This window comes from Plectropomus leopardus, chromosome 10 (genome assembly GCF_026936395.1).
Source record: "Plectropomus leopardus strain MGB_pleo_1.0 chromosome 10, ASM2693639v1, whole genome shotgun sequence".
Classification (NCBI taxonomy): Eukaryota; Metazoa; Chordata; class Actinopteri; order Perciformes; family Serranidae; genus Plectropomus; species Plectropomus leopardus.
This window is the reverse complement of record NC_142185.1, coordinates 26857923-26885083: the sequence shown is the minus strand read 5'-3', so window position 1 is coordinate 26885083 and position 27161 is coordinate 26857923. Positions and strand designations below refer to the sequence as shown.

Below are 27161 nucleotides of genomic sequence, written 5' to 3'. Positions count from 1 at the left end.
ATAGTATAGTAGTAATGTAAAATTCAAATTTGAAGAAACATTTTGTTCACAAAAAAAATGTTCATTAGATGTTAAAGTCAACCAACTGAATTTTTAAAATCTTCTTGATTATCTCTCTAGTTTAAATATTGGCAAAATGTATTAGAAAAATTTTTGATCATCATTGCTCAAGTCAGTTATCAGGAAAAAATGCAGCCAAAGACGTTTCAGGTTCTCAAATTATATCCTTTTCTTTGTTTTCTGTTATTTAATATTGAATATGTTCAGGTTTAAAACTCTGGCTTCGACAAAACAATCTGAAGACGTCACCATAGTCTTCAGGGACTCGTGATGGGACATTTAATACACTAAACTACTGATAAATCAGAAAAAGTCAATAGATTAACTGCAACAGTCATAACTCTAACTATTTCATCATTTTCAGTCCTATTTAAAACTCATGGCCTGCCGTCACTGACCTGGTCGAGGCAGTTGAGCAGGTCACAGAGGCAGGCCCACTGCAGAGCGGGGGTCGGGTAGAACGAGTGGAAGCAGGCGGTGAAGGTGTTGTGGCACTCCTGCAGCACTGCCTCCAGCAGCGTCAGAGGTTGGGACAAGTAGCCCTGGGGGTCGTTGTCCAGCTTGGTCAGGCAGTTGTCCATTCCTTCTGACAGGATCTTCTTCAGCAGGCTGCGCGTCTTTCCCACGCACTCTGCCAGCTTGCTCGACTCCTCCACCACAGCTTTGGTGCTGGCTGGAAATCAAACGACAGAGAGAAGAGGAAAACATTGTGGGATCTTATCAGAGGCTACATTCTCTATAAAGAGTTCAATGGAAATGTACTTTCTGACATAAAAAAGTTCACTTTTTAATATTTGTGAAATATAAACTTAGGTGTAAATATTTTCTAGGTCACACACACAACGACGTATTGGCACACTCAGTATTTCATTCTAAAATTAAAAAGGCTGAATATTGTCAACTGTTTTCATTCAGAGATTCATAACTAAATAGGAAAAAGTATTGTTGCTAATAGCTTGAATCAACTATGTGCTTCTTTTTGCAAACAACGAGCAGAGGACAGTGCTGTTAAAGGAATATTTCATAAATGACCTTTTTGATCTCAGCTACTTTCCCCTGTTTCCAGTTGAATTTTTGAAGTTTTTTCACTGAGTGAACCTGAAGAAGCCACAGGGGGAAACGTGTTGCTCGATCTGAATAAAGTCACAGTAAAGTTCTTCAGTGTGCGGTGGTTGACTTTGTTTTTCACTTGATATGCTCCTGCTACCAACCAGTACCTGACCATTACACTGGCTGTGCACGGGGAGTTTTGATCATGATAACAGCAGAACTGCAGTAAAGGAACAATTTATCTTTGCTCTCTTATTGGTGTTTTTTTCTACCTTTGTTGAATCCGAACTAACCCTGTAAAACCCTGCAAAACATACAATAAAACAAAACAACTGATAGAGACAGTTAGACCAGCAGCTCCTGTGCTCAGTGAGGTGAAATTACTGTTATTGACAACAGAGTCTGGTTTTGAAGAAAGCATAGTTAAGTTTCACTTAAGTTCAGCACCGACTGTAAAGTGCTGTCTGTTTGGGAAGTAATGAGCATACGATGGGATAACAGAGACTTTGGAGCAGGATTATACAGCAAAAGTTGTGTGAGTAAACACAAGCTTTGATATAGTTTGCAGACTTCTTTTACTCCAATTCATCTATAATTCTCTACATTTTGGATTCTTTGTTCACCTGAAGCATGCAAAAAAAACGTTTTATTCACATATTCAATGTAACACAGGGAACTGATGTAGGATATAAGAATTCCTTTAAGTTCTCTGCGCCCCTACCGGCAATGGGGAAGATCTCGCAGATGTAGACCCTGAGCAGGCGGAGGCAGCACGTGCCCACAAAACGCAGCCTCTCGAGGTCCAGCAGGGTAGCCGTGTACTGGAAGCCCTTCAGCCCTCGCAGCTCCTCCACACCCAACACCAAGGTGGTCCAGCTCCAGTGGAGGACGCTCAGCAGAGACTCAAAACACTCCTATAGAGAGAGACAGAGATAGACACTCACACTTACGGCTGTAAACAATTATCTGTTAAGACACTTGTGCCGGTAGAGACGGTACTCACCACTGAGACGGTACGAGCAAATGATCGTTTAAGGATGTGGACCGGTTCACTGGTCTGCTGTTTCCCTTTGGATGCATTGCCATCATTTGAAGGAAGCCTGATGTTAAAATGTTGAGAAACAATTGAAAGTGTTTACTTGAAAAGACTAAAGCATAGGCGTCAATTGCATATCAACAAAATAAGAAACTAATTTTGATTTCATTGCATCAAAATCAATCACTTGTGCTTCCCTGAGTAAATTAAAGATAAACAACTTATTAATATTGCTCATTTTTAGTGTCTGCAACTTTGTGTTTGTGACTAAGAAAGATATTAGTAATTCATAAAGTGTAATATGGCTTTACATGGCTTAAATTATCAACATAAGCAAGAAGAAAAATCAAAAGGCAAGCTAGTTTGCATTCAGCGAGAGAGATAATTTTCATCATTTCATCATTTTCAACGGTGCGTTATGGAAGTTTTTGCCCATTTTGTGCCAAATTTGCTGTTCATTTTGCTGTGTTTTGAACACCCATTGGCAGAAAATAGCTACTTAATGCATTTCTTTCCAATGCATTTTCTATGGAGGTTGAACAAATGACTTCTGATCACTTGACCTCTGCTCTCCATCCATATGTGCCAAAATCATATGATTAAAAGGAGATTCAATAATCTCTTTATTATCAGGCATTACATATAGCCGTTAGGCACTGTAACTGTGAGAGAGAGCTATGTGCACGTCTGCTGAAATAGTTTTCAGTAGCAAAGTGGGTCACTGACTTCATGTCACACTGTCATACCTTACCTTCTGCTGAAACAACACTCTGGCCTAAAGACAAAATCAGCTGAAAATCACTGTTATAATGTACACAATTTCACTTGCCTGTAAAGTAGCTGAGGTATTTGACCCGCATTTACATCTGTACCGTTGTTTGACTTCTTAGAGCTTTTGAACTGAAAAACCACACTAAAGAGGGAAAATAAGACAAATTAAAGGGCTGTTAATATGAACTTATATAACATGAAATATCAAAATGATACATATGAAAATGTGTATTAATTCCCTTAATAAAAGCAGGAGTATTATCGCTATAGTGAAATCAGCTTTACCCATCATCAGTAGTAATGGTAGCCTGTCCATGGGAGCCACAGTCACTGCTCGGTCCAGACACTCGGGCCCACGCCACGTACCACCAGCCCAGCTGCAGCAGCACAGGCTCATCAAACATCATGGCATATTTCTCCCTGAAAATTAAAAAAAAAAAAAACATTAATAACATTAATAAATAGAAAATGTGGAGATCATATCAATTCCGTAAACTTTTTTTTTTACAAGACATTGTTGTGAGAACTGAATAGAAACGTAAAGAAACTATGAATTTTACCTGGCAGCACAGTCATAGGCGAGCACGTCAGTCTCAGCCAGCAGATCCCCGTCTGTCTCATGGTCACCTCCGTCAGGTCCCAGCTCAAAAAGCTGCATGACAATAAAATTGGGTTAATACACTGATTACTTAAGGCTATTGACTATGATCATGCAGTCTGTATTTTTCGTCCAAATTTGTTGCAAGTTTAATAAATAAAATAAAAAACCTCACACTGGGTCAATCACGTCTACACACAAACTCAGAAACTTTCATCAATTATTTTCAAAAAAGGTTTGATTTTCTCCTTTTTTTCTTGCATCTGTCAAAAGCCTCTAGAGAGCTGTTTGACCAAGAAACTGTGGCTTAACCTGCGGGATGCGCATATCCACAACAAAAGAGACAAACAAGGCAGAATTAGATAATAATAATAAGTGACCAGCAAGATAACTAAAAAATCTGTACTTGTTGTGCAAAAGCCACTAATGTTCTTGGCAGTTCTAAATGTCTCTGTGATTTAAAAAAAACAACCCTGAAGCAACATGGAGCATTCTTTGCAAAACATGGGAAAAAGGGAATGAGCAACTTTTTAAGAAATGTTCTACAATTTTCTTTTTTTTTAAGCTAGGGAAAATGTGAAAAAAAACAGAATTATTGAATTTATAGTACTTAAATATTTTCTAAAATATGTTACAATTTTTTAAAATACATTTCTAAGCACTTTCTCCAAGTCTTGTTTGCCTTGCTTGTTTGATTGTTTTTCCTTTGTTTCAGGTAATTTTATTGCACCTTTAACCAATTTCTTGCCAATATTTGGGGACATTTCTTCTTTTGTTGCTCATTGCCTTCTTCTGGTGTTTTTGAAAGAAATCAAGCCAACATGCTGCAATTTTAGCAAAATTTATTTCACTTCCCACTTCACTGTACACTTCATGAACCTTTCTGTCCTGTTACCTTAAGGGGATGTCAGAGGCTCACCTTAATCTTTGCAGTGTACTCCCCTCGACCCCCGAACAGACCCAGCCCACCCAGCAGGATGTCTGCGTCAGCACAGAAGCGGATGGCCTCCACAGAGTGAGCTGAGTAGCCCCAACCACCACCGTGACCTACAAGAGCACACATGGGATAATAAGGTTACACAAGATACACAGAAGTTTTACTCTTCTACATATTAAAGGGAAATATTGTACTTTTTATTTCACAGCACTTATCTGACAGCTTAAGTTGCTCTGCAAATTTGATTTTTGCATAAAAAACATGAGAAGGATTTCTAAAACACGATGTTTGTTTTGATGAATCAGTCAGTCGATTCAAAGAAAATTGCCAACCATTTTGATAAGTTTAAGTTTTCTGATAATATTTAGTTTTATTCATATTTTTTTGTTTTTCCAATATTGTGTCTTTTTTAAATAATTTTGAATTTGGGAGTATTTTTTCTTTTTTTTAAATAATTTGGATTTTGGGGTTGTTATTTTTTCTTTTTTTTTAATTTTGAAATTTTGGGTGCTTTTTTTATTAGAATTTTATTTATTTATGAGATTGTTTTGTTTTGTTTTGTTCTTGAAGATTTTTCTGCATTGTGTGCTTTTACTTTCTAAATTTTAACAACATTTTCCTGATTATACTTAGTTACTTTTACTTAAGTACCATTTTCAATGCAGAACTTATTTTCACAGACATTAATGCTTATACTAAGGTAAAGGATCTGAATACTTTTTCCACCACTGCATAAAGCATGAACCCTCTTTAGAAAACCCACTTACTCTCAAAGCGGTTAACCACACTGTAGTCCTCCTTGGAGTAGACCTTCATCACTGCTTGGGTTTCTTCCTCTGCGCTGGCGACACCCATCTTCAGCTCTTGCATGGCTGCCAGTGTATCCAGGCAACCTAAGTGGACAAACCAGTGTACTCTTATTACTGAATGATGATGAACATAAATTAATAACCTGAGCATCCCTGCAAACACTTAATCATATGTTGGCTTTGATCTAAAATTAAAGCTGTCTCTCAAATCAATTTCTCAAGAACAGAAAGCACATCACTCATTTAATGAAAAGTCCATTACCTGAAAAATATGGCAGCTAAACTGACTACGATTACATGCTCAGCAGTATTCCCTATTATTCCAAATATGACAATATTTTGAAATTGATGCCGGTCGTCTTCACAGCATATTCTGTTTATCCATCCATTGTTGTATAGTCAAGTTGTGTAGTCAAGTTATTATAGATATGAGATATTCAAGTATTATTCAGGTTTTAGGAGCATTATTTGGACATGTATACAGGAAATTTGGAATATGACCCTCAACTGGGATTTTTACAGCAGTTTGGGACACACAGGCTCTCATCTGTGTACGGGCAGCTCTGTGTGTTGTCGTTGATATTTTGTACACAAACCGACTTGCCAACAGTTTGCAAAGCTGTGGTGTAGAGATGAAGGAAAAAGGAAATCTGGTCGGAAACTGAAAAATCCTATTTAGATGCAAAAAAGCAAACTGACAAGCAGCTCGAGCTGTTCTACTTTTCCATATTTACATGTTTGTGCATGTTAATTAGAGTATGCACGGCTGCATGTGAACAGGAGTGATAACAAGTAGAGTTTTAGACATTGGTAACATCTGCTGTGAAGAAACTCAGCAAAAACACATGTCCACAACGTCCTTCATCATAGGACACAGGCACATTCATAAAAGATTCATATGACCAAAGACACTTTGCTGAATGGATACTAATGCAGAGGATTACCGAGGATGTGTAGAGCTCCATGAGAGCGAGTAGTGGTGGCATGTGATCCTGAGGGCAATGCAAGCTCTGGACTAAGGATGCTACAGCGAGCCTGTAGATCTGTAGCAGAGGGCATCCTGGCATCAGCTATCACTGCATTGTAGCACAACATCTCTTTTGCTGCTGGGAGGAACCTAAAAGCAGAAAGAGGAATAACACATGAAGTGGTTGAAAATTAAAACAAAATTACTGCCTCGTTGCACTTACAGTTTACAGTCATGTCTGTGACACATGGATGCTTCACACCCATTGATTCAGTATCTAACTAAATGCCTCTATTTCTTTTTCCTGAGATATGATGTTGAATAACCGCCATTAAAGTGTTTATGCAGAACATTATGATGTAACAGTGAAGCTGACCTTCTACCTTTGGATATAAAATGTCATCACTTCATCATTTATCATTCTATTAGGCACTTGTGTGAAATGTTTTCAGAATTAGCGTATTAATTATTGAGTTATGGCCCTCAAGGCATTCTTGAGATATTTTGTTCACAGGAATAAGATACACGAGGTCACAGTGATCTTGACCTTTGACCACCAAAATCTAATTAATTCATTTTTGAGTCAAAGTGGATGTTTGTGCCAAATGTGAAGAAATTCTTTCAACGCATTCTTAAGATATTGAGCTCACAAGAATGGGATGAATGTTAACTTTGCCTGCAGGGCTTTAAACTAAATGTCTAAACTTAAATAGTAAACAATTAAGAATAGTAAACAACACAGGTTAACCCAAATGTTTGCTTTGTATTTAGCTGCATAGTTCTTGGACTGACCTCCATATGACATCATACACAGGGTCGAGACACAGGCCAAACCCCTGCAGGTCCTCCTGCTCAGAGTCGTTGAAGGTCCTGCAGCTTCCATCCATTTTGTTGATAAGCAAGCATTTAAATGGAGGCGGCTCGGACACAGAGGAGGGCACAAGGCCAATAATGTGTTTGCTGGCAAAGATCTCTGAAGTTGCTAGGACATGGGAGTTGATAAGAGCCTCATCGATCCGCAGAAACGTCTGGTCACCGCTGGCACCGATCCAGGTGGCCTTTCGTCCGTATTTGGCACCGATGTTCGGCATGGGAGATGGCTTGGCATTCCAGTAGGGCATGTCCAGGATGGGTCGACCCAGCTGTCCTTTCTGAAAAACAAGTTTTCACTCAGTTTGCGGTCAAATACATCACAGCAGGTGTAGAGCAACGAACGCTTAAAATACTGCAATCACTATAGAAGGTGTAAAAAATGGAGTAAGGCATTCTGCGCCCTCTAAAAAAGCAGTACAACATTTTTCTTACCGAAAAGCTGCCAAACGTAAAGACCTGTCCATCCATGAGGAGAACAGCTGTGTGATTACTGCCTGCTGTCACCTGCACGCTGGGACCTGGAAGGGCCTGCACCAGAGTTGGAGAACCCCTAACAGGAAGCAACATCAAGTTGACAATGAGTGTCCATGTGAATGCAGTTTGGTTTTTTATGTTTGTAATGCAATTCAAAACAATAAAACAAGTATCTGGAGCCAGTTTCTCAGTCTTTACTAAAATAAATGTGGAGCTGTAAAATCCACAAGTCACTAGCTTTCCTAAAAACACGGCTGAACATAACAACAAACTTTGTGTTTATGGGTAATGTATTTCATAAAGACTCAGCACTCACTATGTTAAGATTACTTAACGTGTAAATAAAAATAAAGTAGTGTATACTGTTGTACCATTCACTATTTTTCTATATAACAACTAATTCCTTTAACGTGAACATGTATCATATTAAATTTAAATGTCCCATATAATGCTCATTTTCAGATTCATACCTTTTTTTCAGTACCTACTTGAACATGTTTACATGCTTCAATGCTCATAAAACACTATTTTTTTTCTTATACTTTCTGTCTGAATATCCCTCTGTCTGAAACGCTCTGTTTTAGTGCCTGTTTCTTTAAGGTCCACTCCTGAAAAAGCCCAGCCTGATGTGATTATTCAGTATTTCCAGGTCTTCTGGCCACATCTGTGCTTTCAGTGTCTCTACATTAATATTGCAGCCGAGGCAATGACTGTAATCAAGTTACAATCAATTGTAAGTGCTTGTAAGTGCAATTGTATAGTGCTTAAAAATTATTATAATTTTGTAATACAATTTTAATATTTTAAATATGTAATTGTGACAATTATAAATAAAGTTCTTCCTCAGCTTTTTTCCCTAGTTTTTTTTTTAAAATCATTTTCTAAATGTACTAATTTGCAAAGCATTTTACCCCAACTTGCTCTTTGCCCTTTTCCCATATTTTTGAAAAAAACTGCACCAATGTGCTCAAGGTTCAAAGGTTAAAATACTTGTGAAAAGCATCTGAAAGCAGCACAAGGAAAGTAATGTCGCTTCAGGTTTCAAAGGCTTAATTTTCTGAAAACGGAGCACAATCCTCTGTGGACTGAGCGTTTTGATAATTTCACAGTATTTATATAGCACCTATACCTGCTTTATATATATATAAAAAAACATGGAAATTCAACTTATATTTAACTTTACTATAATCGGGACCTTTAAAACATGTAAGGCAACAAAGGCAGTACCTGGAGTTGACATCTCCATGTCCGAGCTGCCCATGTTGGCCGTAACCAAACGTATAGACATCTCCATTCTCCATCAGCACCACTGCAAAGCAGCAAAATCTGTTATTTACTCACTTTCTTTACCTCAAGGTCAGCCACTCTTGTTAAGAGGTTTTAAAAATATTCTTAAAATAATAGGCAGACAAATCTACCCTGACCAGAAGCAGTCATGAGGGAATTCAACCTACCTGAGTGGTGAAAACCGCAGCTGACCTGCACAGCTCGCAGCTCACAGTCAAATCTCACTGCCCCTGGGGGGTAAGTGGTGATTTTGCTGGCATCCTTCTCTCCGCGCTCACTGCTACCATCTACAAGGCAAACACTCCAAGTCAGCACATTTGAGCAGAGAACAGGGAGTAGGTGAGGTTTAGTAGAAACGTCAGACCACAGAGGTAGATGTCTCTGCACAGTCCTGGAAAACGGAGCTGGAGGAAAAAAAGGATTCAAAAGTAAAACAGGGAGAAAAGGGAGCAGCATGCCGAAATAGAAAGGGAGGGAACAACACCTCTATAACAGAAAGGCTTTTGGCAACCAGTCCCAACTACAGATTGTTTAGAAATGATTGGATTTTTTCTCAGCATCTGTCCGTGTTCAATGAGGAAGAGGGATTCTGGTTTACCCTGAGCCCTGTGCAAGAGGTCAAGGTTGTGGTGTGTGAGGGGAAAAAGTTTGATAGAGACCCATGCATTACAGTAAATACAATGACAGTCAATAACCTTTTTGGACCAAAAACCAGCTTACTGTGGTTTGGCCCAAATGTATAGGGTAGGGTTGAAAGTTTAGCTCATGGTGACAACTATCAATGTAAAAAACAGACGTGCTCTTGATAACATCCAAAATCACAAACGAAAAACAACAGTATTGTTGTGGGTGATGTGAAGCACTCACTCGTTACCCCAAATATCCTACAGTGGCCTCACAACCGTGCATTCACAACAACAAATGGCTCCACAGAAAGAAAAGTTATTCAGCAAAGCAGAATGGCCTTAATTTCTTAACTGACATTCAGGAGGAAACTACAGCTGCTCTGAAACAGAGTCCACCGTGGCATCATGGTTTCCACATTTAACAGTGGGGCAATAAAAAAAAGCCACTTATCATTAACAATGAGTTTCTTTTGGGAAGGTTTTCAAATTGTATGTTTAATAGATGCTTTACATAAACATGGGCATCCAGTACCAAACCTAGCCATGATCATCTACCGGCAGTTTCAGACCAGCAGCTCCACTGCAACCTGCACCACCTATTGGTAAGTAAACTACATCAGCAGCTTTGACAGGCAAATGGGTGGTATGTGATATTTCCTGCCTGAAATTTCACCGGGGTACACAGTATATGACAGTAAAAGCGTGCGGTGCTAGCCCTCCCCCGCAACTTACTTTCAGCCTTTCAGACTACTAAATACGCAATAGATGCCCTCAAAATTATAAGAAAAGTAATCTTCTCACACCTATTTTCCTTATTAAACAAAGAAAAGCTGCCGTATACCTTTTAATTCAACTTTCTCTCGGCCGGAACACAGACGAGGCTTAATTGCCTCGTTAACTCATAAAACACACTTCATTCAAACTTGACAGAAACAAAATAAAACTCACCTAAAACACTGTTGTTACTCTTGGTAATAATCTAGTTAGTTTGTCCTCTGTTCCAACAATCACCAGCACTGGTTTGGTGAAAATAAATCCTTGATTCACCACGTTACATGTAAAAAACATGACATTATTTCCCACGGTCTCTCTCTGCCGTTGCTGGCTGCCAGCTGTTTACAGTTCTGTAACTTCACTGACCTCCACTAGGTGTCTTGGTGTCTTTTCAGTGGAGACCAGAGACTGAGCTCTGGTGGTGCGTGCTGTGCACTACATACAATGATTTTAACAGAAAGAGGGCCTCCTGTATTTATGATGTGATTGAAAAACATACCTTCCGGATTTCTAAATATCCTGGTATACCATAATACCGTGATATTGCCCAAGCCCAACCAGCTGTTGTTTTTTTTCCATTTGTGCAGGCAATGAATATGACAGTTTGCAGGCAACACTTTTATATTTACTATATTTGTTCAGTGAAGTATATTTTCTCCTGATTACTGAGAGTTCAGGAGGTTTTAATATCACATTTCCACTACAAGATGCAGCCGTTCAACTAAAGTTTACTCTCTTTTTAAAAATGTTTTTAAAGATTATTTTTTGGGCTTAAATTGCCTTTAATTGACAGGACGGTGTTAGCATGAAAGGGGGCTAGAGAGAGGGGGAGACATGAAGCAAAGGGCCGAGGCAGAATTCAAACCCGCGGTCGCTGCAGTGAGGATACAGCTTTTGTACATAGAGTGCCGCTATATCCACTGAGCCACCAGGCACTCCACTAATTTTTTTTTTTAATTTATTTGATTATATGATTAACTTTATTTTTGATTTACTTTACTCTTGTAGCTCCTTTTGCCCCATGTTGTACTACTTTCAAAGTATTTTCAATTTTTTTCTTTTTTTCTTATTATCTGTGTCTATCGTTTTTGTTTTTGTAAAGCACTTTATAACTTTGTTTTAAAAGGGCTGTTGGGCTGTTTTTTCCAACACCTTGGTCAAGGTTCCCTGCGAGCTAAGCAGATACTAAAAGGTGGAGTTAAAACACTGGAATAGTCACTTAAATGACACTTTACACAATTATATATTTTCACACAATTATTTTTTTTTGTCACACACCGTAGACTTTGAAAACAGCAGCTCGCAAAACTACACTCTGCACTACGTACACTACGCTGTACAAATGCTGAAGTGCAGACTTTCCTCTGTTTTGTTGCCAATTAAAAGATTCAGTGAGTGGATTCACACAGCACCACTACAGCAATCAGCAGAGAATCCCACCTACACTGGGGGGGTACTATCTGCAGTGGAAAACAAAACAGAGAAAAGGACCTTGTACCAAAAGTGAGTCAAGTCAAACCGTACAATGCATTGAAAATGCGGCACAAGTGTCCTCATGTGTCCTCTGTCCTTGTGGTTAAATTAGAAAGGAAAGTAAGACGGTTTGTCAAAACTACATTTTCTTTTTTCCAAAGAAAAATATACCCAAAGAGGCTGAGATTCTGAGGTCAGAACTTAGCGATTATATTTTACCTTCAGTTCCAAAACAACAACTCTAATCCTGTTTTTACTGCTTTACTTCCAAGTCTCAACACGAGACAAGAACGCATCACTACATCAGTTTTGCATGCACTTGTTCCTGTACCACCGAATAAAAACATTTACGGTCAGAGATCATTCTTTCGCACCTACACTAAAATCTGGAACGAGATCTCATACTACATTTGAAAAATAACCTCTATTACTCATTTCAAACAAACATATAAACACTATCTGATAAAAGGACATTCCTGCAACCTCTGATTCAAATCTGTGTTGCTATGTTTTGTGGTCTTGTCGCTGTTGATTATTTCTGTTTTATCTTGTTTTGTGACATGTTTTAGTGCTGTTTTTACCTGAGTCAGGCCAGTTTTAACTGTAACACACCTGATGATACTTTTAATTTCTTTTCCTGTATAAATGAAAAATAAAAACCAAACAACACAAGTAAACTACTGATTTGGGTTGACTGTGTTTTGTCATTGCAGCTGAATGTTAAATGTGGAAATTCTGAAATCATTTGCAAGTTGTTAGCTTCAAGAAAGTTCATTCCAGACAATGAACTCTTACATGTCTGATGGTCAATAGCCTGAAAAGCTTAATGTTACATTCAGAGATGTTTGAGTGATTACTAAGCCATCTCCATGAGATGCCTCACATCTAAAATCATGAATTTTAAAAATAACAACCCTGCCTCCTCCTTTCTGTGTCATATTTTTCGGCTCATCTTTCATCAAAGCTTGCTCTCCCAAGTGCTCACTGTTTTGTCTGCTTGTAATGCTGCAGTTGTACCCACGAAGTGACAAATCAGCTGCTTACGGGAGTGATGATAAATCCTGTTAGGCAAGGACATTGATTTCTATTTAGGTCAAACAACAGTAGTGGGCAGAGCAGGCATCCTACTCTGAGGATTAGAACTGTTAAACCAGAAAATGAATTAGCCTAACAGACCAAATCTTTATTGTAGCTCAGCCCTTTCCTATGTTAGGGTAACATCACACTCTGAAGGGAACCCGCCGACTGAGGTTGGTCTTAAACTCGGTCCAAACGCTTCACAGTTATTTCTCCATTGTGAGGCTACATTGCTTGTTACCATGAGACCTGGTGAAGACATTAGAGTCCTGTCGTCAGAGAGTGAGAGAGGAGGTGGGCGGGACAGCCAGATTGGGAGATGAGTCAAAGGGGTGTCTCTGCACCCGTTGAGTTAGTGAAGACCGTAGTACCTTTGTGCTTGTCCCGTTTATGCCTGAGTGCCTGAAGGGGTCTTATTCTGGCTAGGGCCTGCTCACGCTGGTTCATAAAAATGGGACCAGGAAAAACAAGGGGGCCTGGGGGAGAAAGAAACTTTCACATGCATGCACAATGCTCACAAATGGGACAGAACACATTGTAATACTTCACCACAACAATACACACACACTGAAAAAAATTATAAAGACACAAGCGAGGGGGAAGTCACGAAGGCACAACACCCAAGCTCACAAAGCACCTGAAAGTTATTCACCAACTTTAAAGGGATGGACATATTGCTCATAGCTTTGGGCTATTCGTTAACCTCCACCCCCACCCTGTTTAACTTCATAAAGTAACTTCATAAAGCCAAAAAAACATACACAGCCCTTCCCAAAACATTGTCCCACTCTGTTCAGCCTTGATCCATACCTCTGCCCTCCTCCAGCCTGTGCCGGCGGTTGATCCTCTGCCGTTTCTCCTCCTGACGAATCTGAATGTGCTCCTCGATGTTCACTCCTGGAGGGGGAGGGACAGGCACAGCTGAAAACAAAAAAAAGGCCCCAGGTACAGGTAGCCCAGACAGGATGCAGGAGAAGGAGGTGGAGGAGGGAAGACGGAGCAGGGCAGAACAAAACAAGACACACATCAATGACTGATGGAGACGTGATGGAGAAGCAATGACTCTGCACAACACATAAATCAAACAAATAGGAGGAGCGACGACATGTATGCGAAATACTGCATCCAAGCAAATGCAACGGACACTTTGATGTGTGTGGCACAAGCAGCACGCTGGCATAGATCAGAGAGGTATATCGGTTTTACACAAACCCACTAAAGATAGTCAGTTACTGTGATCACTTATGGAGGATCCAACAAACCACTGCAACATAGCATCATATATGTATGTCCATAAAATTTCCACATGCATATGATTTATCAGACTTAATGGCTTTAAGCTGAATGTAACAATGTAGGTGGTGATACAGGTGATATTGTATGAATTAGCAAAACAGGGGGAACGTGAAGTCACAAATCAGCTGACATACCTAGCAGCAGGTCCAGTGGAATCATCTCTTTCACTGCATCAAAGATGCCTCTCTGTCTGGCCTCTTGACCATCCAGCTCCCTGGCACAGGCCTTGCAACAGCCACACGCTGAGCAGCCAGACTCTCCAGACCCACAGCCACAGATACTGGTTGGCAAACAAATACACAATGGTTAAAAAAAAGAGGCCTAGAGGCCATCAAAGCTGCAGAGATGGCTCTCTGTCTCTTAGAGGCCAACAAACGGCAAGGGAGCGTTTGTTTTCCTTTCTAAATAATCTTTGTAATAGCCTTATTACACTGCTAGACAACCCAACACACACACAGACAGAGACAAAGGATTAGCTCTATGTGTGATTAGAAATAAGCAAAGGAGCAGAATTAGCTTTTTGTGTGCTATAATGTTTTGTCGACTACAGAAAAAATGGATTGCCAAAAAGAGGTACCAAATTACAGATACTGGAACCAGTGTCGGTTCAAATGTCAACGGTACCCAACCCTAGCAATGACCACCTTGACTTCTTCCAGTTTTTATGTCCTCTTACCCTCCCGGTACTCTGTCTGGCCGTCCACTGCTGACACAGCTGGCACCGTAACCGGTGCAGTCTCCACAAACGGTGCAGACCATGCACTGGTCCAACTTCCACTTGTGCATGCCTGGCTGGCACATCATGCTCTTCTCTTCCTTCTCTTCAAGTTCGTCCTCCAGGTCTTCATCCATGGCTGTGGCCATGCTCTCTACACCGAATGCTATAATACACACACACAGACAGACAGACAGACAAACAGACAGACAGACAGGAGAGCCATCAGATTGAACGGAGTACAAAGACAATGTATAGACTACGACAAAATAGATCGCATCACAAAATTCATTTACAACAACTTCTGGGTAGAAGGCCGCGTCATGTGCATAAAATTGAAACAGCGCTGAGCAAACTCTGCCTTAATTGATTAGTTTTAAGCCACCAAAAAAAGGCCCACTGAAAAAAAAAATCAACATCAGTTTAAGTGTGCGCTATATTCAGAATATTTTTCACTGCTTTACTTTGCTGTAAGACAGTCCTCACTCATGGGGATTATATCAAAAACACCAGACTCCATTGAGAAAAATAATTTGCAGAGTTGCTGGTCTGCCACTGCCTCAATCAGCTATTATGTAAGGAGCAAATATTCAAATATAGTGTAGATTTAAACTGATATAGATTTATTTGGATGGGTGGTGTACATATGTGTGTGCTGCCCCATCCACAGCAGCACACTACTTAGCCTCCATGCTGGTAGTTTTGGATTTTATCAAAGACATTAGCAAAACAAAACAGTACATAAAATAAGCACAAAAAAGTCACATAGGTCAGAGAGTTAGGACTGAAAATGACAACAGAAAAAAAGGCTGCTGAATGCACCGCAATTAAAAACCGTAGCCAGTTTTCTACCTGTTGTGACATTTGTCGTTAGCGCTACATTACAGTGATTCGGTTTATATACAGTATATTGTTATGTGTATTTATTGTTTTGTGTCTGCTCACCTTTCCCTGCCTGACTCATAGCTCCAGTGTCTCTGCCACACTGGCCCTTGTTGTTCACCCCAAATGTCCAAACTTCACCACTCTTGGTCAGAACACATGTATGGGCCTTGCCCATGGCAACCTGAGTTACGGAGTGACCTTTCAGGTCTGTCACTTGGCCTGTGGACAAGAAAGTAGTGATTATGATTACATTAATTGTATTGCTTCCAACAGAAAAATATCTACAAGCAAAAGTTTTTTCTTAAACATTTTTAATCTGCCTTTATCAAAGCTATTTAGACAACGACAAGAAACTCCTGAAATATCTCAGAGAAATTCCCTGAAGTTGAGAATCTGTCAACTCACAAGTGCTGTCACTGTAAATAGCATCTTTGCCAAACATGTAGAGCTCTCCATCCTTGGTAACAATGCTGCTGCTGCCATTGTTGCACGCTGTGTACACCGCCGTCTTGGTCTCTAATTTGATCATCTTCTTGGGTTTGTACGGCTTGGGCTGTCTGCGACTTTTAGCTGCAAATAAAAACAACAACATCACATTCAGGACCTCCGCTGATTTGGCTTTGATTCCACAATCAAAAAAGATGGAATAGAATAAATTGTTGAATGTTTGCAGATAGCTTAAAATCATCTTACTGGACTCTCCATCCTCTCCCTTGCTGGCAGAGCCTGTAAAGAACACACTTCCGTCCTCGGCCACAAGCAGTGCATGAGAGCCATCGTGGCCGACTGAGAACTGAACGATCTTGGGAGACTTCGTAACGGGCAGTTCCACCCATTTCCCTGCAGACGGGCCACCCTGCTTTATACCCAGGCTCTGGTACTTTCCTGTGTAGTAAATCTGTGAGGGGATGACAATACAACGCAAGCATTTGAAAGATCAGGAATAAGAAGCAGTGTTTTATGGTCGTCATTTTTGAGAAATGGAGGATCCACAACAAATTATATCTATTTTGTTGAACTACGCTGTGGCAAGAGTTTAGCCTGGGTTAATTTTCTTTGGCAAGTCGGCCCACAATCTTTTGCTTGAGCCCACTTAAGACAGCCAACATCCCGGCTGCACCAACACAGTGTTTAGAGTTTTGGGGGTTTTTTTTGTAAAATTCTAAAAAGTTTTTGCTGCTTTTTCATTAGTGAAACATTACAAACACACAAAAGGGAAGAAGCAAAAAAAAACAAAAAACACATGAAAAGATCTGAATTGCTCTGCCTCACAAAGCCTATGAATTCCTGTGACAAATTCAACAGTTCAGTAATCTTATCTTGTTATCTTCCTTTACAGTTGTAAATATATATATAAAACCAATATATAAGACAATTACTAATGAGCTCAGCAAACGGATTTTTAAGTATTCCAAAAGTAATCCAAAGTATTAATAACGTGTTACGTAGTTCTAGAGCATTTATTCAGTACTGGAATCCGTTTTAAAAGTAACCAGACCGCAGTGGTTAATCACAATGATACATGTGAAAAAGGCCGCTGCTGGAGGAGATGTTTTATAACTCAAATCATCTGACATTAACTTTGCAAATTACATAATCACAACAGCATTGCTTGTAGAGCAAACAGCAGCTTGTAAACTGTAAACACTGGGCCTTTGACTCTTGTTCTTCACATCACGTGTCTTGTATAATGTCCAGCCCGAGTGATGAGTGAACTTTGTCCCAAGATACAGGTCAGCTGCTCCTATTTTTACCCATCCAGTCGGTCTGGGTTAGGGTAATCTGCAGATAAAGTGTGCTGTGAGATTAGGCTTCTACACAGACACAGAAATGTGCAACAGGCAACTGCCCAGGACTTCTATCTACAAGAGAGGCACTCTGCACCACACCTACAGCGCAGACACACACAACCACACCCTCTACACACCCCAACAAACTACATACTTAGCATTCTCTTCTAACTAAGACAGTGTGCATGAAAATGTGACATATCTCCTTCATAAAAAGCTCCAACTCCCGACAGCGATTGGGCTTACTTGAGTCGAGTACAGACCCTTCAGTCTTTCACTGAGTAATGTAGTTGATTCCTCTGTACACACAAACATATTATCTATACTGTTTACTCCACCATCATTACAGGTGTTAAAGGGACAGTCAGTCAGTCATTTTCTGTAACCGCTTGTCCTCGTAAGGGTCGCGGGGGGGCTGGAGCCAATCCCAGCTGTCATCGGGCGGAAGGCGGGGTACACCCTGGATAGGTCGCCAGACTATCGCAGGGCCGACACATATAGACGAACAACCATACACGCTCACAGTCACACCTAAGGGCAATTTAGAGTCACCAATCAACCTGAGCTGCATGTCTTTGGACTGTGGGAGGAAGCCGGAGAGAAACCACACAGACACGGGGAGAACATGCAAACTCCACACAGAAGGGCCTCATGTAGGAACTAGGGCTGTATATATATATATATATACACATATACATATATATATATATATATATATATACACATATACATATATATACACTTATTTTATAGCAAGGCAAGGCAAAATTATTCATTTTGCACACTTCAAACCCAAAGTGCTTGCCCAATCAAAAAGCATTCCCCTACGAGCTGAACAAACAGTAATTTCAATTCAATTTTTATTTGATTTCTAATGTCCAGTATCACAAGTCACAATTACCCTAGAATGGCTTTTCAACATACAACAAACAACATATGGAAAATAATACATTTGCTGACATCACAAAGTCTGCCACAATATGATTTCGATTAGATCTAATTCAGGGGCCTGCAAACAATATGAGATGATATCAGTAATTATCCTTATTGTCTCGGCTGCTTGCCATTGTCTGACTGGCGCTAGGCTGCAAGCACTGTTTGAATGAACAGGAAGAAGGTGTCCTTGGACAAAAATGGTGACACAGCTGAACCATGGACATTTCAAAATAAAGGTGTATCTTAAATATGACGATGTTTGGCTTTGCATCAATGATAATGGAACATTGAATCGATACATCAGTCCAGATCAATGTATTGTTACACTCTGCAGGACCTATTTTCTTTCTACTGAGCTACACAACTGTATCACCACGCAGAAGGAAGCGTGCAACTACTGCTTCCTGTAGTCACGGTCATAAACGCAGAAAGCTTCACTCTTAGTCAGCCGTGTTTTGTTTTGTTTTTTCTCAAAGTGGACTATAGGTTAGAGCTACTGCTTAGCTGGGTGAAATACTTTAATCACTTCCAGGTATTTCAGCAGGGATGTCACTGTATAACCACCAACAAAAGTTGGGTCCAGAGCACAATCAACAGCGTAAACATCGTAAGATGTCCAAAAAATATTACAGCTTCTTCATTGTGTATTATTTAATGGTAATTTAGCTTAGAGGTCCACCAAATATTTCCAAAACAAGAAGGCATGTCTTATTGTTATGCTCTACGACAGCCTGATCCTAGGAAACTCTGACTACAGCTAAGTATACGCAGATGTTACAGACAAAGGGAATGTTAATTTTGTGTGATGGGCTTCTTGTGGCCAGTGTGACACAGAAGGAGGAAAATGCATGAGAAAAACAATTAATTTAGAGCTTTTCCCCCAGGTTCGACCTCTAAAGTGCCTGGCCTGTCATTAGCAATACAAAAGCTGTCACGAGCTCAGCGGTTGAACCAGTTCCAACTTTCATTTTTGTTAAACATTTTAGGCACAACACACCAGAGAAGATTTTTCACTCTCACCTTTCCCGAGGCAGTTTTCATCAAAGCAAACTCCCTGCCTGCTCCGAGAAGCGCTGCCTCCTCATCAAAGCCGGTGCCTGAGAGAACAACATGCTATTTAGAGCCAAATACACAAACGAGACAAGGCTAGAAAGTATGCTTTTTATAATTCCTTTGTGTTTGACACATTACAAAAGTTGTTGACACACATACAGTATCAAACGCCTGTGGCAGCTGTACGTATGCATATGAAGCAAAACTACCCACAGCCTCATACAGATATATTCTGTATCACTCACTGATGATGTGTAGATCCTTCTCGAGGTCGAACAGAGAGATGCCGCAGGCGTGCAGACATTTTCTTGCCAGCTTCAGCTGCAGTTCCTGCTGCAGCGCCGGGTCTGAGCTCATAGTATAGATCCGCACCACAAAACCATCCTGCAGGAGTCAGGGCCAACAGGAGGAAACGCTGGTTAGTGTCATGAATCAACGTTGCTACAGCGGGGCACTTAAGAGTCTTTCTAGCCATTTTAAGACACAAGAAGTCCTTGATTAAATGAAAACACATTCAGTTTCGTATGGACCACGGTCTTATGTTGAAGCTGTGAAGTGGATCATATTGTGTTTGGTGCTGATTTACGTGGATTTTTGTGATGATGTTTTCCATGTATTGTGTCTTGTACTCAGGGTTGTGTTTGTGTTTTTTCATCTTTTTGTTGCGAGTTATCTCTCAAAGCGCTGGTTGTGGGAGGTTGATTTTTTAATTTTTTTTGCCTGATAATGGTATCCACGTACTGCGCTGTTGGACGATGGTGGAAACAGAATGCTTGTCTTTTTTTTGTTGGGTTGTTTTTTTAAAGTATTATGTCTTTGGCAGTATTTTTGACAATTTTAAGCATTAAAGGGGAAGAGAGAGAGGGGATGACATGCAGCAAAGGGCCGCGGGTTGGAGTCGAACCCACAGCCACTGCGGCGAGGACATAGCCTCTGTACATGGGGTGCCTGCTCTACCAGGCAAACTAATTTTACTTCATTTTTAAATTATTATATTCATACTGTACCTGCATCATCTGGATTTTATCCGCTCATATTGTCAAATTGTGTTTTATATTCTTAACGTGTACATGTTTAACTACTGCATATTTTGTACCTTTTTATCCTAATGCCGTTAGTCTTTGACCATTGTACACACTGTATCTTTATATTGTATTTTTTATCATTTTAGGACATCCATTAACTACTACTGAAAACTAGCTCTCCAGCTAATGCAGGTGCATTAACATTTACATTACACTGTCCCTTCTTAAAAAATTAAAATAAAAGTTAAAAGTTTGGGAACCAAATATCTGCCTAACAATAAAACCCATTTGCAAAGCATCTGGAAAATCTAAAATCTGGATGGATTACATATCTTTTGAAAAAAACTATTTTAAAAAATGCATATCATGCTGTTGATTCACCCTTAATCACAGAGGTGGAAAATCCGTCACTGTAGGCGTAATACTTAACTGACTTCAGTGGTGAATAAAGTAAACCACTTCATATGCACTGGATTAGCACATAGATTGCTGGAGTCATGGATAAATCTATCATCCGGAGCTGTAGCATGTTCTACTGAGGGAGTGGTTTGGCAGTACAAAATCTGTGCACACGTTTCTGTCTTTTTTTGTTTTTTTATATTTGTGTCAGGGACACTAGACACTTAAAATTCCAGCCATGTCAGTGATAATAGCATACGCATTTTTCCTAGCAACACCAAGAAGTACACATCTATCCACAACACACTTTGACTCAATGCTGAGCTCATAACAGATGATGCAACTGGTAAAGATGTGGGTTAGTCAGACTGCAGGGGATGTCCCTGAAAGGGCCATTTTACAGAAGAGAAACAGAGCAAAGAAACAAACACAACAAGGACAACAAAAAGGATGAAGGGTAGTGTGGGGATGGTCTGGTCTCCGGTGTGTGGTAACGATGAGATCTATTGTGCTTTGATTGCTCCAAAGCAGAGCACACATGTGCCACTCCAATCATTAAATGAGCACCTCTGTCCTCCGGCCAGTACGACCCCCCCTTCTCATCTTTTCCTCCCGACATCGTCCTCCTCTGACTGTCCCCTTGACTTCCTACAGCAGGGACACTCAACTTGCTTTGCTTAGGGGCCACTTTTGCAAAATGACAGGAGGCCAGGGGCCAGTCGCAGCAGCCCCATACATGTTTCTAGGATTTTAGGACATTTCTAGTATTTCTACACATTTCTTATGTTTCTAAACATTTGTAGGACTTAAGGACATTCTACAATTTTAGGACATATCTAGGGTTTCAGGATATTTCTGGGATTTGAGGATGTTCCAAGGATTTAAGGACTTTTTAAAAATTTTTTTTAGAACTTTATGACTTCAGGACGCTCCTGATTTCGGGACATTGGGGCTTAGCTAGGACCTCTCTCAGGGGTGCAGGGGACCCTCTGCTGGCACTGTTTTTTTTGTTTAAAGAAGCTCTATTTTGATGCTGTTTTATGCACTGTGGCATCTAATGGATACTACAGTACAAAAACAATTCCTAGTGTGAATCACTTTACTTTTATTCTGAATTAAAAATTGTTTGGTGGCCACCTGGCACCTCTCAGGGGCCAGATTTGGCCCATGGGCTATAGGTTGAGTATCACTGTCCTACAGTTTACTCACATCATCCTCTTCCTCTTCTGCGCAGCATCTGAAACCCCCTTTTTCTGTTTCTCGAGTGGTTTTCTTCAACCATTAAGTGCTTTGCGCTGCGGTCACATTTGCTGGCTGCTCACTTAAAATGCATGCAGCTTCTGAGGACTCCCCCGTCCTCCCCCCTATACAGTACCCCGCCCCCTTCATTAGCCTAGAAACTGCTATCTGGCTAGCTGCAACCGCAGATATATGGATTTCACATCTCCCCCTCCCCCACTCACATTACATAGTGCTTATGCAGATAACTGCTTGAGAGATTAAGCTCTCTGGAGAATACCCACATCTGGTGCCACTGCTCTCACTGCCACGCCCACATATACCCAATACACACACACACACACACACATTTATAAACACATGGACAAAGCTACACCCCGCCCTCCCCTCTGTGGCACAGCTGGTGATCAGCTGAGAGTCCTCAGTGTGAGGCTGTGGCCTCTACAGCAGGGAAGTGACAGATGCTTCACAGGGCAGTTCAAGAGAAACTCCTACGCTCATTTAAACTAACAAAAGGATCGGGTTTTCACCACCGAAACAACACATATTGAAAGAGGTTGTGTTGGGGTTTTTGTTGTCTGTTACTTTGACAGGCAGGGTCTGTCCCCCAAATTCTGCCCTAATCTACTATCAGTCGTCATTAATTTCTTTTTTTTTTTTTTTTTAATCATTTAATTTAATAATTAATATACAGAACATTAGACAATTAGAGTTACACTGATACCAATACCAGGATGTATCAGAAATGCAAGGCTTTACTTTGAGGGGTGGTACAAATGTTGCCAGATTCATTCTCTATATGTATTTGTTCATGTTTTACAACAAATTTAACCTAAGCCATGCCACACATTAACAGTTTTACACCCATGCAGGGTAAGTAGTATACAGCTATTTGTTTTTTATTTTATTCAGTTTAGTTTTGTTTTACACAGTGTTATCAGATCAGTACTTGGCATTCGCAAATACGCAAGTTCAGGTATCAGAATTGGTATCGGGACGGCAGAAAGAGGTATCCAAACATCTCTATTTATAATCAGAGCATGGAGAGAAAAGATGAACAGAGACACCAACTGGCAAGAAACTTCAGACACTCAGCTGCCGTGACATTTTGTGATGGTATGTAGCGATATAGCCTTCCAGTGTGAAGGCTACAGCCTGCTAGACAACAAGGTCATGCACATGATCTCAAAGACACGACTAGACAATAGCTAATTAATGAGCACACACCACCGACTGGACCTGCTTTGTGTCGCTATCTGTCAAAATGATGGACGGCTTTTAGATGTTTCAGTCAGTGTTAAAAAAATTCAGTCAGTGACAGATAATCTTTGGTTTGACATGACCTTTGAAAGAGAGCAGGTGCACAAGATAAAACACATGACAAATGATGACAAATGGACTAGTGGTTGTTAATGACTAATGGAAACGTGCAAGCACAGTCTCTGCATTATTATTTTTATTTTTTTGGAGTAATGACAGCTGCTTACAAAGGCTGTCAAACACCTCTCTCTTAACTGCCTCAATGTAGTTGAGGATGACGAAGCCAATAGCTATTCAAGACTATTGCTAGACACACATGCTAGACCACCTGCTGGGTATTTAACAGTATTAGTGTTTTATAAGACCATAAATGCATTTAGGGCAATGGTCACATCCCAAGCAAATGAGGCCCAAATCCGACTGTTTTGCTTGTTTTGTCATGTGACAGAGGTCTAATTATTTGAGAGTGCCGTGGACACAGAAATGTGATCAGGGCCACTTTCATATGTGGTTGTGAATCCGTCACGTTTAAATTGACGTGTTCACACTGATGTCAGATATGAGTGACGTCAAACACACATGCAAACAGTGTAGGTAGAACGATTGGGTCTGGGGAAATGATTGGCATCAAGCTTTGAGTCCTGTAATGTGAACGTTCACTAAATGTATAACAAAGTCAGCTTCCTCCATCATCTTTCAAGCAGACATAAGTAGTACAGGTGAGTTTTTTTTCTGAAATCAGTAATACACGTAGGGGAACTCCTGGACGAACTTAGGACTTCCTCAGCTGATACGGATTTGATTTCACATTTAAAATGAGCCTAAAAAAGACAATGCATGCCTTTATCACAGTGGAACATTACCAGGAACATTGAACTTACGTCTTTGCAGGCTGCGATCTGGTTGATGTACTCTCCATCTGTGAAAATGATGTTCTGTCCGTCTGAATGTTGACCTGCAAAGAGACGCAACATTTTGTAGGTTGTAGGTTTAACTTCCATGGGGTGTATTTTTTACACAAGCCAAAAAAGTGTATTTTCTCGGCACCTGGCATGGTGACAGTCCCCTCATGCTCCAGAGTCTCGGGATTGATCTTGATGGCCGACATTGAGTGGTTACTTGTGTCCCGATATAACAAGTACCCCTGCAGACACAAAGCAAACACTGCTGCTGATCGACAATCAATAAAGACTCTCCCTACAGCTTACTTGGACAAATTGTTGATGAAGATAAAGATGACACTGTAATAAAACAAGATAAAAGTACAAAGCTGTTTGTCAAGATTCATGTTTCAGCTACTCAAGTGATCTTCAGATTTTGGAAAAAAAACACCCCCTCCAGATTTTGGAAAAAAACACCCCCTCCAGATTTTGGAAAAAGGAGGGAATCTAAGTTAGAAATTGTGTCATACGTACCAACACATGTTAGCTATGGTCAACAATGAAACTGAAATCTTTAAGAGGTAATGGGCAGGTTTTTTGTTTGTAATACATCTGCTGCACCATAATGATTTGGTGTTTAGTTGTACTGCTGTGGTCGCTAAATTACTATTTTGGGTCTAAGAATGTGTAGCTAACAGGGGCCTGAGGACATGCTGAGCTACAATAACAATACTCTCAGTTTGTTCATGTCTGACTGAATAAATAAATAAAAATTTGAGTTATCAAAAAATAAAAATAAAAGAAATCATGTTTCAACACCAAACTACACAACGACTACAAACAACCAACATTATTAAAATAACATTGAGGTCAAATCTAAGTTTTAAATGTGATCTGAATTTTTTACGTACTCAGAGCCTTTTCGAGGCCACTTCACTGAAATGTATGTGAGGAGCATCTTGATGAGAGCTCCACTACCTACCTGAGCGAAGCCCAGCCATGATCTCTTCTCCTTTCGATTCCTGATGCGAGATGTGGAGTTGTACACATGGCCCTGTGAAGCATTGAAAAACACATGAGCAGATAAACACATGCAGACAAACTTCAATACGATGTTGGCAGATGAAAAATCAGCAAACACTGGCATTTAATGTTAGCAGAAACACACAGAAATCGTATAATTCAACACCCATCAAAATCATCAACCTCTTTAAAGCAAGAGACAATTCTGTTTTAAAGCGGAGGTATGGCTGTTCAGTAGCATAATTGTTTCTGTTTTTGGCATTTCTGTTATTAAGTCTGCCCTCATTGATATTAATGGGTTAGAAAAATAATAGAAACACCTGTCAGTATAAATACAATTCAATAGCACCACAAACAACATCCTCCAAAATATCCATAAATTCAAATCAGCTCCTCTGAATGGACAGGGATGCAGATTTATACAGGATTAATATTATCACATGACCTGTGTTTGAGAAATATGGCTGAAAATTTTACTTGACAAATTATGGACATTGCAGATTGGCATGGACTAACAAAACAGACCACATCCACTATTTTTAAAAATTACTAGAGGTAGGAATATCCAACTATTTGTTTCCTTTTTCCATATAGAGTCTGAGAGTTTGAGCGGAGTATGGCACGACACTCAGGGTAAGTGACTTTTATGTAATATAGTAAACAAGCCAAGTTAGCCCTCCAAGCTAATGCACGCCAACTATGCTAAAGATAAAGCGGAAAAGCGCAACATTTTTTTTGCCAACACAAGATATCAAACTCCAGAGAGTACATGTATTAAGTTGCTGTGAGCTGTGAATTCAACACTTCTAAGCAAAAAGCAGAAGATGGCAACATTGCTGACGGAGCAAACAATGTTAACTGAGGGAAACCAGCGTGTGGACGGCACTGCCCCCATGCTGCCGTAACCGCTGTGTATGAGTGCAGTGCACATTGTCAGTGGAACACACACATGTACTAAAATGTCTGTGCTGATGGACCAGTCTACCACAACAAACCACAGAGAAGCTCAAATTACAACACACACACACACACACACACACACACACACACACACACACACACACACACGCACACACACAAGCACACACACACACACACACACACACACACACACACACACAGAGGAAGCGTGACTTCATCCTCTGCTCAGGACGCCATTAATCCACTATATCTTCAGATAGCAATTAGTTTTCTGGTGAATTAATGTTATAAATGTTGCATATAGGTCCTTGAAATAATTGAGAATAACTTAAGAATTCAGGGAATTTTCTCAACTGATATAAATTACCTAAGTATAAGTTATGTAGCAATCACTCGATAGTAACCACATGCAGCTTTATCTGTTACATACCCTGACAGTGCCACTGTATCCAGAGCCCACTTTGTAGAGTCCATCCTTGCAGAGCAAGTACAGGAAGGAGCCATCAGTCTGTAGAAGACAGCGCTCGTCCTCATCAATGGCCACCTCTTTCAGGACCCACTTGTTCATCAGGGCAGCGCGCTTGATGCCATTTCCAAACCAATCCTGGATTTGAATCTTTCCCACCAGGACAGCCTGTACACTCCTCTGGAGGGCGTTTAGTATGGTGGGCACCTGGTGAGATTTAGGAAGACAACGAGAGTGATGAAAAAATGCAGACATGCAAACATGTAATGTGACATGATTAGGGGTTCCCAAACATTATTATTATTTTTTTTTTTCCTGCCCCACTTGCCTTTTTGCATTTTTCAAAAATGGAGGACTCAGACTATCTCAACATGATTTCAGCACCCCCAATGATGTGCTCAAGAAATATCAGGAATTTGAAAATCCAATGATAATTTCTGTTCTTACAGTTTCTGGCTGT

The 27161-nt window shown here is 40.2% G+C and overlaps 1 protein-coding gene across 20 annotated transcripts in view; it reads right to left on the bottom strand.

The window, feature by feature from the left end:
• mycbp2 (MYC binding protein 2) overlaps positions 1 to 27161 on the bottom strand; it is a 95178-nt gene that overhangs the window by 48734 nt on the left and 19283 nt on the right. For 16 of the 20 annotated variants that reach the window (XM_088083437.1, XM_088083438.1, XM_088083441.1 and 13 more), the window contains exons 6-31: positions 26666 to 26908; positions 25274 to 25345; positions 24458 to 24554; positions 24292 to 24365; positions 19733 to 19871; positions 19455 to 19531; positions 16402 to 16606; positions 16114 to 16278; positions 15769 to 15927; positions 14785 to 14989; positions 14243 to 14388; positions 13623 to 13733; positions 13184 to 13288; positions 9030 to 9149; positions 8803 to 8884; positions 7534 to 7651; positions 7021 to 7379; positions 6206 to 6378; positions 5220 to 5345; positions 4435 to 4562; positions 3478 to 3569; positions 3203 to 3337; positions 2976 to 3059; positions 2114 to 2210; positions 1832 to 2024; positions 459 to 733 (exon numbers count right to left, since the gene is read on the bottom strand). In XM_088083437.1, the coding sequence (XP_087939563.1) occupies positions 459 to 733; positions 1832 to 2024; positions 2114 to 2210; positions 2976 to 3059; positions 3203 to 3337; positions 3478 to 3569; positions 4435 to 4562; positions 5220 to 5345; positions 6206 to 6378; positions 7021 to 7379; positions 7534 to 7651; positions 8803 to 8884; positions 9030 to 9149; positions 13184 to 13288; positions 13623 to 13733; positions 14243 to 14388; positions 14785 to 14989; positions 15769 to 15927; positions 16114 to 16278; positions 16402 to 16606; positions 19455 to 19531; positions 19733 to 19871; positions 24292 to 24365; positions 24458 to 24554; positions 25274 to 25345; positions 26666 to 26908 (3780 nt within the window). The remainder of the gene's footprint in view (positions 1 to 458; positions 734 to 1831; positions 2025 to 2113; positions 2211 to 2975; positions 3060 to 3202; positions 3338 to 3477; positions 3570 to 4434; positions 4563 to 5219; positions 5346 to 6205; positions 6379 to 7020; positions 7380 to 7533; positions 7652 to 8802; positions 8885 to 9029; positions 9150 to 13183; positions 13289 to 13622; positions 13734 to 14242; positions 14389 to 14784; positions 14990 to 15768; positions 15928 to 16113; positions 16279 to 16401; positions 16607 to 19454; positions 19532 to 19732; positions 19872 to 24291; positions 24366 to 24457; positions 24555 to 25273; positions 25346 to 26665; positions 26909 to 27161) is intronic. The other 4 variants (XM_088083439.1, XM_042494144.2, XM_088083442.1 and 1 more) reach the window with 3 other exon arrangements.